Source organism: Polypterus senegalus, chromosome 1 (genome assembly GCF_016835505.1).
Source record: "Polypterus senegalus isolate Bchr_013 chromosome 1, ASM1683550v1, whole genome shotgun sequence".
Lineage (NCBI taxonomy): Eukaryota > Metazoa > Chordata > Cladistia > Polypteriformes > Polypteridae > Polypterus > Polypterus senegalus.
Genome location: NC_053154.1, coordinates 297,778,337 through 297,792,319, shown reverse-complemented (window position 1 = coordinate 297,792,319; position 13,983 = coordinate 297,778,337). Strand labels below are relative to the sequence as shown.

At 36.9% G+C, this 13,983-nt stretch overlaps 2 protein-coding genes across 3 annotated transcripts in view; one reads left to right on the top strand and one right to left on the bottom strand.

Annotated features, from left to right (window-relative positions):
* Positions 1–3,155, top strand: part of taf5 (TAF5 RNA polymerase II, TATA box binding protein (TBP)-associated factor) — a 23,369-nt gene extending 20,214 nt beyond the window's left edge. For both annotated transcript variants that reach the window (XM_039734680.1, XM_039734673.1), the window contains exons 9-11: positions 408–585; positions 731–908; positions 2,254–3,155. In XM_039734680.1, coding sequence (XP_039590614.1) covers positions 408–585; positions 731–908; positions 2,254–2,468 — 571 coding nt within the window. In that variant the 3' untranslated portion in view covers positions 2,469–3,155. The remainder of the gene's footprint in view (positions 1–407; positions 586–730; positions 909–2,253) is intronic.
* atp5md (ATP synthase membrane subunit k) lies at positions 3,078–13,983 on the bottom strand. The gene is made up of 4 exons (XM_039734712.1): positions 13,887–13,983; positions 10,581–10,681; positions 3,412–3,507; positions 3,078–3,268 (listed from the first exon to the last, which is right to left on the bottom strand). Exons 2-3 carry the CDS (start codon positions 10,665–10,667, stop codon positions 3,415–3,417), a joined length of 180 nt encoding a protein of 59 aa, XP_039590646.1. The 5' UTR covers positions 10,668–10,681; positions 13,887–13,983; the 3' UTR covers positions 3,078–3,268; positions 3,412–3,414.

Here is a 13,983-nt window from a genome sequence, read left to right as displayed (position 1 = left end):
ACAGACAAATGAACTGCTACGGTAGCGTATTATATAAGAAGATAGTTTAATGGGGTAAAATATTAACATGGAGGTGCAGGGGAAACGAACAATGGCAGTGTTCAAAACAAGCATTTACCCCTATTTTACAAACACACACACACACAATGAGGCATTGAAATTTACTGCAATAAAACCCTGCAGCCACAGGGTTTTTCTATGACAATTGTTTTAACAGATGTTTTTGAGAAATGACAGTCTAGCATTTAGTTGAGATTTAACAATTAATATGAGATTGCAGATTCAGAGTTTGCTAATACATGGGATTACTTAGCCTTAGTTGTCAGTGAGTGAAGCAAGTTAATTAAAAATGTAAACAGCAGAAAATGGTAAATGGCCGACATTCTAATAATTAACTTTTCTTAAAGCCTTTGGGCAACAGATCATTATCAGCCTTTGAGGATGTTTTCTGGCCACTTAGCGGACGTAACCAGCACTCGTTTCCATCCAAATTGCAACTACGTAGTGACTGGTTCAGCTGATCGAACCATTAGACTCTGGGATGTGCTAACTGGTAACTGTGTTCGTATCTTGACAGGACACAAAGTAAGTGCTTTAATTTCTTTCCCTTCTTTTTTAATTTAAGACATAAAATAAACTTATGTTTATTCATAAATTGAAACGTGGTTGAAATTAGGATTTATGGGAAACTATAGTATTAATCACTTTCTAAAATACTTTTTTTTTGAAGGGCCCAATCCATAGTCTGGCATTTTCACCAAATGGGAAATTTTTAGCATCAGGAGCAACTGATGGAAGAATTTTGCTGTGGGATATTGGGCATGGGGTGATGATTGGTGAACTTAAAGGTCATACGGATACTATATATGCACTTAAATTCAGTAGAGATGGCGAGATTTTGGCATCTGGTAAGTCTTTCACTTTCTGTAAATTAAGGAATTTGTAAAATTAATATTAATGGGCTGTATGTACTGTTCCATTGTAAAATCCTTGCATAACCATGCAGAATAACCAAAAATTATGTATCATGAATAGTTTAATACGTGATAAATACAAGTTTGTACCATTGGAATACTTTTCATACATTAAGAAATTTATAAAATTTAAACACCTTTTCACACTTCTGAATAGTATTACTGTGACTGCCAAGTCAGTTGTTTTTACTTTTTAATTCTCTTCCTTTTCAGTCATTCTGGTTTGTGTTCAGACTTTCTAGTGTATGTATTTGTCAATCTATCTATTTAAAGAGCTTCTGTGAAAGGCCAGATTTCCGGACAAATAAAGTTCAATCTATCTATGATGTAGAAACAGACAGGAATATACATCTTTAACTGGGAATCCAATATTTTTGTTTTGTATTTTTAGATTTCTTGCATTCTTCTTCATAGACATATATACTGTACTTTTCATTGTTTTAAGGTTGCTTTTTTTCTCTTCTAAGAAATGGAGAGACCCTCAACAGAAAAATTGTTTACCTCCAAAAACAAGGCATAGACCTCAATAACTAGATATATATATATAGATATTTTCGAACAATACATTTCCAGAATAATAATAATGTATAAATGTCAACATATTGGTTTGCCAAATTTCATTTCATGTACAATGATAACGGTTTTGAACTGAATTGAATCTTATAATGAAAAGCATTTTATGCCACATGGTATTTGCCTAGTGTTTTATTTGAAACAGCAAGGAATCGCATACAATTTCTGAACTAAGCTATAGCACTGTTTTACACCATTGACTGTATCACGCTACTTGAAGAGAATTGCAGTATATAGGAAATTAAATAATAATAAGTTGTTTTGTTAAGCAGCCTCCTGTAAGATTCTCCACATGACAAGTGTGGTATTTTTCTAAATAATCGAACAATACCTTCTGAATTGATGATGATCATGAAGCTATTTTTCTTTTTCAAATTAGACTGCAACGTGGATCAATCTGTACTGCTGTATAATTGAACAATTAACACGGGAAAACTAAATCACTTTTTTGTAGCAAAATGTGACCCACATATTTTGTAGTCTTCAGACAATTTGCAAGAATACCTGTTAACAGCTACCTTCTACTATATACTGTATGTTTTTTATGTTTCCTTCCTTACAATATATATAGCAGACTATGTGCTAAACCCTAGGGCTGATGTTTACACACAATTCCAATATGCTCGGTTCAAATTCTGGGCCAGTCATTGTCTGTATACAGTGAATTTATAGAATGGATTTAACTCTTTCGTTTCTTTCATCACAGGTTCAATGGATAATACTGTCAAATTATGGGATGCCACAAAAGCCTTTGATGACATAGAGACTGACGACTTTACTGCAGCAACCGGACATATAACCTTACCAGAAAACTCTCAGGACATATTATTGGGAACATATGTGACAAAATCGACTGCTGTCGTACATGTTCATTTTACACGAAGAAACTTACTTCTTGCTGCAGGATCATATAACCCTTAGAGGTTGAAGAAATAACATTCATGTGCAGTGCACATTAAAATGGATGGAAACAAGGATTGATTACCATGGCTTTGAAAGCTTCTTGGCAGCAGGCTGTTATTTACAATAAAGACTTTAGTACATATTTAAATACAGCAGAAGGTGGTTGATGGTAATGGTTGAATAGAAGTTATCCTTCAGTGATGAACTTTTATTCCTTGTGTTGCTTTGATTGTGATCAAATTGAGGTATTGAAGGGATTTCTAAAATTGCCAACATGATTGTGAATCAACAGTAGGGAATTTTTTTTTTTTTTAATATGTTAATGTACAAAGAAAAAGCACTGCCATGGAATACGATTTATTTACCTTACGTTTTGAGAATGGCAAGGAGTATGATGTTTTTATATTCTCAGAAAAAAATGATACACTGCCCTCACCTACTTTCTGGCTTTACTTCTTGGCCAGTAGCCAATGTAAGAACTGATGATAATCATGTAGAATCTGTAAGATTATACACAAACCACTTCATTTCACATCTTTTAATTTATTGAAGGCTGGAATATGGAGAAAAGTGGTCAATTTTCTAAACTCCACCAACACATTTTGGGACACAAAGAAAGCAAAAGCATTATCATTGTCGTCTTTATTTGTCTGTACAGTTTTTATACCATTTTATACCTTGTAAATAAAAAAAAAGTTTATGATGGTACTTGTATTTTTAGAGTAGATAACTTAGAACTCCAATACAGTGCTGGCATGCTTTTATTAAAAAGCAAAACTACAATCCTGGTCCTCTGTACAATAAAACACACAGAAAACCTAAAAAGACAAAAAAAAAAAGTGAAAGCTATAAAATACTTGAAGTCATTTGATACATTATAATTACATATATAATCATTATTATATATTAATGTAAAAAATAAAATTGTGGTTAATCCTAGTACTCATTATTTATAACTTACCATTTACTTTGCTGCAATTGCTTCTGTCTTTTTCTTCGGTTTAAGTTTGAAATAAAGGAAGATTGCAGCAATTCCAGCATATGTGGCCAGCACGCACTGCAGAACAAAAATTGGGATGTTAACTGTTACATAAAAATGGAACTGCATGTTAATTTGAGGTTTCCAGGAACAATCTGCACTTGTCACAATCTTCTTTAAAAAGACACTGCCCAACAAGCAGCTAATACATATGAAACTCTTACTGGTATTCAGCCAGCTGGTGCAAGGAGAACATGAACAAAACTTGACAGAATCTGCTGTGGCTAATTTTTAAATTAAAAGTTACTAGAAGTCTAATGTAGAAAGTCTCACTACGTTATGAATTTAAAACAGTCTGGCACGGTAAATTGTGCCTTTTCCCCCTAAAATATCAGTTTTTTTTTTTTTTCCTAAACTTACTAGACAGTGTCACCACAATTGATTATTGGATCAAAAAAATATAATCTGATGTAGCCAGTGTGTCTCTAACCTGCATAAATCTGAAATTTTACCAGTATAGTACTACAAGCCTGTATTTTGTGTGAAGTGAAACAGAAGAGTGATATCTCACCGAGAAGGAAAAAATAAAAGTTTCCCTAATTGTGTACAGTTTTGGGTTTGGTAGCAGGGAAAAAAGCAACATGCATCTGTCAAGTATAGTCTACTAGACCCATTTTGCACAAAAATAAATACAATTCAAATATTTTCCAATGCTCATAATTCTGATAAAGATAGACATCATTGATCAAATTGTATTGTGGAATGCCTAAAATGTGTAAATCATTTGAAACTCATAGCTGAAATTGACATGGTCATAATAAACACACACACAAAACATACTGTAAGTATATCCATCCATCCATCCATCCTCTTCCGCTTATCCGAGGTCAGGTCAATGGGGCAGCAGCTTGAGCAGAGAGGCCCAGACTTCCCTCTCCCCGGCCACTTTTTCCAGCTCTTCCGGGAGAATCCCAAGGCATTCCCAGGCCAGCCGGGAGACATAGTCCCTCCAGCGTGTCCTGGGTCTTACCCGGGGCCTCCTCCCGGTTGGACGTGCTCAGAACACCTCACCAGGGAGGTGTCCAGGAGTCATCCTTATCAGATGCCCAAGCCACCTCATCTGACTCCTTTCGATGCGAAGGAGCAGCGGGTCTACTCCGAGCCTCTCCCGGATGACTGAGCTTCTCACCCTATCTTTAAGGGAAAGCCCAGACACCCTGCGGAGGAAACTCATTTCAGCCGCTTGAATTCGCGATCTCGTTTTTTCAGTCACTACCCATAGCTCATGACCATAGGTGAGGGTAGGAACGTAGATCGACTGGTAAATTGAGAGCTTTGCCTTACGGCTCAGCTCTTTTTTCTCCACGACAGACCAATGCAGAGCCCGCATCACTGCGGACGCCGCAACGATCCGCCTGTCAATCTCACGATCCATTCTTGCCTCACTCGTGAACAAGACCCTGAGATACTTAAACTCCTCCACTTGGGGCAGGATACTGTAAGTATAACATCATATATATGTCAAGAAAGAAACTCCTCATTAAAGGACACTGAAATTAACTAGTTTAATCAAGCAAAAAAAGCTAAAACAAAATTGTGTGCTGAACAGTTATTTCTCTCTATTATAAAAAAAAATATCTTGGAATGTTAGAAGGAGACAAGATGTGACATGAGACACTTTCACGTCCCGTGAGACAAGTCTTTGTGCCAAAGATTTAACCACACCTGGGGCCGGAAATAAAACAAAGAGTAGATGACAAAGTAGAAGGTTGTTAAACATTGGCACGATACACATGCAGAGCAGGTTAGAGATAATGGAAGTAAGAAAATCTGAATGTCTCAAAAAAATGATAGTAAAGATTGCAATAGCACAAACAAACAGAAATTATTACTCGATGAAATAACAGAACAGCGAAAAGAGATCAAATATATTGTTTGGATTTAAACTTTAAGTCAGAGACTTGTTGATCGTATAATTCCTGTTGCCATCAGGGGGAAAAAAAAAAAAGAAAAAAAGTAGTGTTTCTTCCCAATGAAAAGGCGTATCCATGAGAATTAAAAGACTTGTTGTTTGGTGAAAATGAAATCTCACGAGAGAAAATTTCAAGCACGCACACGGTTCAATCATTTCTCATTTGTGTGAATGCTATTGTCAGACACATTTCTTGTAGAGAGAAAGAAACGATATTCACTCACAGGCAGTTAGACGTTGCATTGTCACGATCTAATTTCAAACACAGAATCAAAATTCAATGTGATATTGATGAAAAGGCAAAAGCGAAAAGAGATCAAATATATGGGCATAGGTGATATGACAGAAGTATGCCGCGTGAGATGCAAGCCAGCAGCCGATAGAGCAAAGAGGAGGTAAAAAAAAAAAAAAAAAAAACAACTATTTGTTTTCCATTGTATCACCGTTTAAGAAGGGGTTTCAGAGGAGCAACTGTTCTCCTTTAAAAATTTCAATAATAAGTCAAAACACCCCTTACTTCTTTTCACAAACATATACAGGTAGTCCCCAGGTTACGGACATCCGACCTATGACATACGAACGGGGCCACAGCTGCGCCGCATGCGCCTCAGTAACTGCCGCTCCATTATCTTCGGCCTGGGGAAGTTGCAAGCGGTGGGTGGATGGATGCTGGAGAGGGGTGATTTTGCTGCTTGCGCAGTGTAGTGTCCCTCGGGTGGCTCCCGGTGGCAAGCGATTTCACTGCCCGCCCACCACACATGGCTGCCCCCTTCAATCTCGGTGGGTGGCTGATCAGGGTGCAAGCGGTGACCCATTTGTGGCTGAATGGAGGTCACTGAGGGTGAACAGGGCGGTGGGGGGTAACATTGTAGTGTGCCTCAGATGGCTGCCTGTTGAATGGGGGCGGTGGTGGGCGATTCACTACACGCCTTTCGCTGCACCATGTTTGTTCTCGGTGGGCAGACGCTGCAGGCAGCATACTGTAGTGGAGGTGACTATGAGGTGGGCTGGTGGTGAACCGACCCTTGCCGCCCCCATTCATTCTCAATAGCAAGCCTGCTTGTTCTGCTACACAAATAGCAGGAAGTTGTCTCGTCAGTACGTCAGACGTGTTGACAACGGGTGCCTTCCTGCTGTGGACAGTGCTGTGTAGAAGAGCTCATCTTAACTGTTTGTCTTCACCCTTCAAGAATGTCTCTGAAACACAAATCTGATGCAAGTGCTGGTGATACAGTAAAGAAGAGAAAAACCATCACCATTGAAAATAAAGTAGAAATAATAAAAAGGTCAGAGAATGGTGAAACTCCATCATTCATTGGCAGAGCACTTGGTTACAGTTGGTCAACAATAGCATTTATTAATACAATGTACCTGTTCTGATTACATACATACAAATTCAACTTAAGCACAAACCTACAGTCCCTATCTCATACGTAACCCAGGGACTGCCTGTACTGTTTTCATTAATTTACACCAGCAAACACAATATGGCAGTTCTGCTGCATTTCTACACTAACTCTCTTTCTCCAAATCTAAAAGAAGCCCATGCAACATTTAAGGTAATCAATGCCAATAATTAATTATAAAATCATATTGCGGGAACCATTCAAAAGAAGAACGATTTTCATTTAACTGAACCTAAGATACAGCAAGTATTCTGATGCTTGTATATTATTCACACTTTTTACAAAGCCTCAAATATCAATTTTAAAATGCACTACATTAGGAGTTTGCTTCTCTTGTCTGCAAAACACAACCACCACTTTCAGCATGAATGAAGAATGACAGGTAACAGCAATTCACACTTTTCAATCAATACTATGTGGAAACATTTGCCAGAAATCCCAGGAACCATGACAAATAACAAAAATGTATTCAATGTACTATACCATTCCAAAGCAACAGAAATACACCACATTAGTTTATGCTTCAGCAAGCTAATAAAACATTATTACTATCTGAAGATAAAAAGTTTGACAAAATGAAAAAGTTTCAAACCTCTGGGAGATTATGAGACATGAAGGGGGCTAGCACAGTGGAATGTTTTACATGACCACTTTAGACAGATCAGTACCACGTCATCAGCACGGTCCTGTTCTGAACTACAGTACCTTGTAAGAAGAAATGTGTTGATTCTGCTTGAACAATTTACACCATAGCACCATCCAGAAAAATCTCTTGACCTAATTTTGTCATGTATATGGCAACTAAAGACTGACCCAAACCAAATGAGACATTTGTTAAACATAAGCATTTTCCATTAGCCCACTTTCCCTTTGTAACTTTAAGAAGACTTCGCCTAATTTTTTACAACTCCTTGTTCTCCATTTGTTCACCTTTGCTTCATTTCAATTCACAGAACGGTACTTAGTTAATTATTCATAAGAATAAGGGATATATAGTGGTTCAACATATGTGATTGCTATGAAAGCTAAGACTATTTTGAAGATTTCAGTAATTGTTCACATTGAAATTTGCAGAATATTCTGTAACAAAAATGATCAATGAAGCAATCTGATCAAACTATTTATTAAGATGAATGGAACATGGAAAGAATTCTTCTGAAGTCCCGCATTTGAGTAGAATAGCCTATGCATATATTTGGAGATTTTTATCATCCATCCATTATCCAACCCACTATATCCTAACTAAAGCGTCACGGGGGTCTGCTGGAGTCAATCCCGGGCACAAATCAGGAAACAAACCCCAGGCAGGGCGCAAGCCTACCACAGGGCGCACACACATACATTAGGGACAATTTAGAATTGCCAATGCACCTAACTTGCATGTCTTTGGACTGAGGGAGGAAACCGGAGCACCCGGAGGAAACCCACGCAGACATGGGGAGAACATGCAAACTCCACGCAGGGAGGACCTGGGATGCGAACCTGGGTCTCCTAACTGTGAGGCAGCAGCGCTACCCACTGCGGACTTTTGTCATGCTTGCTATTTATTCATTAAATAGCTATACTGTATATCTGAAGGTTTATGCTGTTATGCACCTAAAATCTTGAATAGCTTGCCAATAGAAATTCATCAGGCTAATACAGTGGAGCAGATTAAAACACTGCTGAAAACACATTATTTTAACATGGCTTTCTCATAGCTTCACTTTAGTTTAATCCTGATGCTCTGTATATTATGGAAGAGAAAAATCTATATATTAGCATAAATAGCCATAAAAGTAATTAAAAGCTTCTGAAACATTATATTAAGCATAAATTAGAATGTCAAGCAAATAAGATACATCAAGCAAATAGTTAAATAAAAATCAGCCATATTGCATTATTTTTTAGGCTTGAAGCAGAATTGCTAGTTTCGGAAAGGACAGGACAGGACAGGACAGGACAGGAATGACACATAGAAACTGCCCGTGCACCAATGTCGACAAGATAGGAAGCTAAGAAAATGGTGGCCTTGGTAGACATGTGAGAAACCAGCTGGATTGGTGAATCAGCAAAAAGACAACAAAAGGCTTTGCTTATAAACAGGGTCAAAATGATGTAATGCATGAAAGTAAAATTAGTATATTCAGGAACTAGCATAAATAAATATAGAAGAATATATTAGAAATGAACTTTAGCGCAGAAATTAAGGCAAGTCAAGCATGCCGAGCAAATGATTAAATAAAGGCATATGCCATATTTCTTTTTAATTAAAGCTTAGCTTTGGGCATCAGACAAACCAGCTTAAAAGTCAGAGAGGAAAGCCCATAAATGTAAGACAGAGAATGTCTGTACTGGCCTTGGCCAGTGAAAGAAATAAGCAAAAACAGAAACTAGAGATGAACAATAGACAGTGAGGACAGGTGCAGAATGAGATAATTGAACAAGGTTGGAGTGATAAGAAATTACTATAGAAGTTTTGAACTGTTCGGGGCTCAGCTCAGTTTGGCATATTGGGTTAAGTCTGTGTTATTATCTGTGTTGTTTTATTGCAATAAAGCTTTAAAACTCTATTTGCCTATCCTGAGTCCTAATAGCCTTCATTTTCAGGTAAAAAGCCTTCTGGTGACAATTTTTCACCACAACAATATTCAATTAATTATCATTATTATTCATGGTGGCTTCAAAATCCATACTAACCACTGCTTTCTCTTCTATTCTTTTTCCAGTTTTCTGTGGTGGCCACCACCACCTAATCAAAAGCACCGTAATGTCCCTACATTGATGGATTAAAGGCCAGCAAGTCCACATGACTGTCATCACCAAGTTCTTTCATGTGAACCCTGAATACAATGAGGACTGATTGATGTAATTTATGTTTGGCAGAATGCCTAGAGGGGGCTGGGCGGTCTCGTGGCCTGGACCCCCTGAAGATTTTATTTTTTTCTCCAGGCGTCTTTAGTTTTTTTTTTTTTTTCTCGCTATACTCCCTGGCCATCGGACCTTACTTTTATTCTATGTTAGTGTTCCCTTATTTTAATTCTTATTTGTTTTGTCTGTTTTTCTCTTTCTTCATCATGTACAGCACTTTGAGCTACATCATTTGTATGAAAATGTGCTAAATAAATACATGTTATTGTTATGTGCTGTTGTTTCACAGTAAGGAGACCTGGGTTCACTTCCCGGGCCCTCCCTGTGTGGAGATTGCATGTTCTCCTTGTGTCTGTGTGGGTTTCCTCCCACAGTCCAAAGACATGCAGTTTAGGTACATTGGTGATCCTAAATTGTCCCTAGTGTGTGCTTGGTATGTGTGTCTGCCCCGAGGTTGGGCTGGCACCCTGCCTGGGATTTGTTCCTGCCTTGTGCCCTGTGATGGCTGGGATTGGCTCCAGCAGACCCCCCGTGACACTTTAGTTAGGATATAATGGGCTGGACAATGACTGACTGACTCACTGTTATGTACTATACTGGTTTATATTGCTAACTAAGCTAAAAAAATCCACTGGGGTAAGAAAAATAACATTTTATGCATTTTGTATTAAATTTCTGGCAGAGAATTGTGAAGTGTGCGGATTTTCAATTTAACTTAATATTTAAAACAAAGATTCATTCAATTTAAGAGTTGCATATGTATAAATGTTCAATTGCCTTCCTTGTAAATGGAAAAAGTACTGATGTAACCACAGTTAGTGTGTAATGAAAATGTTATTCTGTGAAAAAAGAGCATGTTCTTGATAACAAAGATATTCTCTATGCAATTACCAAATGAAACCTTTTGAAGAACTATTACTTACATTTCTCCTGCCAGTAAGGGTATAGGAATTAAAGTATTTTTGAATACCAGTGAACTGATGATGAGTTCCGGAGTCGTGTCCTGCCATTTTGATTTTAGCAGCTAAAAAGAAAGAAAAATACAAATAGAGAAAATTATGGATCTCTACAATGCACTACAATATACTGTATATGTTATGTGTCAAACTCCAGTGTTTAAATAAAAATATCAGTGATTTCAAAAGACCAACCCATGGTTTATAATTTCCTCAGTAAAGATATACAGTATTTCCAAGATAAAGACCATTGCACAAAGTCTTCATTTGTGGCATCATGCCAGAATTGTTTAGATGAAGGTAATTAATTTGGCAAAACCATGGCAAGAAGAAGAAAGGGAGGCCTATGGATAAGGTTTATGGATATGGTGAGAGAGAACATGCAGGTGATGGGTGTGACAGAGCAAGATGCAGAGGACAGGATGATATGGAAAAAGATAATCTGCTGTAGTGACCCCTAACGGAAGCAGCTAAAAGAAGAAGATGTAAGCATGGCCCTGCTTACAATGAAGGTTACACACGATTCCAGTGATTCAATGGAAATGAGAGTGATTCAGAGATATATAATGGGAAAAGAAGTAAAAAAATCATACTTCACTCAAAAATGGCTATGCTTGTTCTCACAAAATGTCATATTCACATTATTGATCATGCAATTTAAAATATAGGCTTCATGGAGTTTCAGAAATTTTGTTGGAGAGTTATAATGGGAGGATCAATATCACAAAAACTACGCATTGCTCCAAAATTGAAATTGTGCATGTATATTACAGGTAAGTAAACATAACATAGAATTAAATGAGTTTTGCAAATTTCAACATGGAGTTCAACATAAGGAACAACACAAAAACCTGCAGTGTCGTCCACATTACATGCTGTACTAATGACTCGGTTATTCAATAAGTTAACCCCTTTATTAATGCTGGATTAAACATCTACTTCTGAAACTACAGTAAACCAAGATATTCAAAGTAGTAGCACTGATGGTTCCAACCCAGCAAGGCGTTATAGCAATTATGGAATCCAATCATATACACAAAAAAAAAAAACCAACAGACTCTTGACACAAGATAGCAGAGAAATTGATAGAGAGGTAGTGTAGATGACAGATGGGAACATTTATATTTCAGCCTGCAACAGGGCAGTGGCTATTTTTAGTACATACAGAGACAACATTTATAATGTTAACTCAATTAACACCTAATGCAAAGCATATTTAAAATGTTGCCAATAAAGGAATGCTCAGTAATAAATAAAGCAACTCTAGCTTTGGATTTACATTTCATTTTAGCATTTACAAAAATTAATCAAAAGTGGAAAGCTGTTTTTTTAAGCAAAATTTTTACCCTTCCTTTAAAAATAAACAAAAGAACCAGAAGTTCTTTTGATCTGAATTTTTATGTAACCATTTTTGTAAACGACGGACATTTTCAGCCATTTATTTTTTTATCCCATATTTAACAACACCACTGTCCTTACATTAAAAAAATTAAAAAAGGATTTTGTCTAAAAAAATGTAATTAAAAAAATACCCCCCCTCCAAAAAAAAAAAACAAACAACAACTATCAGTAATCATTTGCTAATATTCCAAAATGCAACATTAGGTATTCATGGGGTATTAAAGAAACATCACCTTAAGTTGTTTGTGAGCAATAAGTATTCATTACTTAATAATTTTAAGTGTTCATTACTTAGTAATGTAAAACCAAAGAAATGGTGCTATTGAGAAATATTACATTTCTGGATGGGGGTATGCCAAGAAAAAAAGGTTGAGAAACTCTGGACAAGAGATACAACATTTGATTACATGTGTGTCAACAGCCTGCTGTAGTTAAGCATTTACTTTAACAGGTCTGCTTTTATCCAAAATCATGCAGTGCGAGTATTGATAGCAATAACCAAGAATCCAAGATTGATATTAGTGGGGGGCACTGAACAGATGGTACATCATTTTGAGGGAATCAGGTTTAGAAAATGTTTGGGAACCCCTGGTCTAGCTAGATAATAAGAAACTCAGTAAGTGATTTCAGATGTACACTGCACTCCACACACTGTGGCATGGGTTTATTATAAGCTACGTAAATTAGTTTTTAAAAAAAGTTTTAAAAAGGCAGTCGTACAACATATACAAAATATATTGCAATAACACTAATAGATTTTAAGAACACAAGATAACCACTGAACAGCAAATGAGAAAAAGTAATACCACAGCATACGACGAACACTACATATGTTTGATCACAGAGTCACTTTCAATATTATACCAAAAACATTATATGAAATCAAGCAAAGGAAAAATACATTTTAACAGGAAAGTGAAGCAACTACCCGATTTGTCTCTTTGAGATTGAAAACCTGTAAAGTGGCACAGGAGGACACCACAGTCCACAGACGCTGAAACTGTTTGATCACAACTGGAAGTAAGTGCAAGATAGGAGCTACACACCGTTTGGGGTATTAACCCCAGGGTTAGAGATGTCCAACCATTTTTGGGACATTGCAGAGGTGCATGTTGAATTTGATGCCTTTGTAGAGGCACACCTCTAGCCTGTATGTTTTGGGGTGAAAGATTAAATAACTAAAATAGCTCGTTTCGCTTTTCCTTTTCTCAGTTCATTTATTTTTCCCAAAAGCGTAAATAACAAAAGAATACTTTCAATAGTCTTCATCAATTTATGTATCAGTTCCTCCTACATAGCTTGTCCAAGGTCCAAAATCACTAGATAATTTTACTTCAAAGGATTTTGACAAACGAGAGGGGACCACTCACTTCAAGCTTGTTTCGTGCTCTTTAAAACTTAAAATTTTCACTTAGCAAATGAAGCCACATTAAATCGTGGAATCCACATACAAATGGTGCAGGCAGACTATTGAGTAAAATTTTTCGCCCACAGAAAGATGCAGGATACTGCATAATGAAGTGCTCGGAGAATGGAAAAATGAATTCCGCTAAAGGTCACCGTTTGGTTCAGGAGAATTCATCGAATGGGGTTCATATTTCCTCGTTAAACACCTTCATTTCCACATCTACTGATCCCACAATGGTTCAGACATAACCTAAACACCGTATTGATTGACAAGTTAAAATACTTCTCATAATCACCAAAGTCAGGGCGTAAATAATCAATTAGGAGCTGCTACCGGCTTTCCAATAGCCAATCACCATTCCAAAACAACAAAAAAAAAAGCATATGAAATTACTTAAAACTACCTACACTTAAAATTTATAAAAAATTGTGCAAATTTAATGATTTTTATAATATTTCACCCACTTGACTTCTAGGATACACAGAAGACTACGTCCTTCAACCGCTTCTGGAAAGTGAGGGCTGAGCAAAGGAACAGAAAGCACATCCGGGTCACTTTTTT

Coding starts and splice junctions, on each gene's coding strand:
- atp5md (XM_039734712.1), bottom strand. CDS start 10,667: ATGGCAGGACACGACTCCGGAACTCATCATCAGTTCACTGGTATTCAA. Junction 3,508..10,580: donor CCCTTACTGGCAGGAGAAAT/GTAAGTAATAGT, acceptor TTTGTTCTGCAG/TGCGTGCTGGCCACATATGC.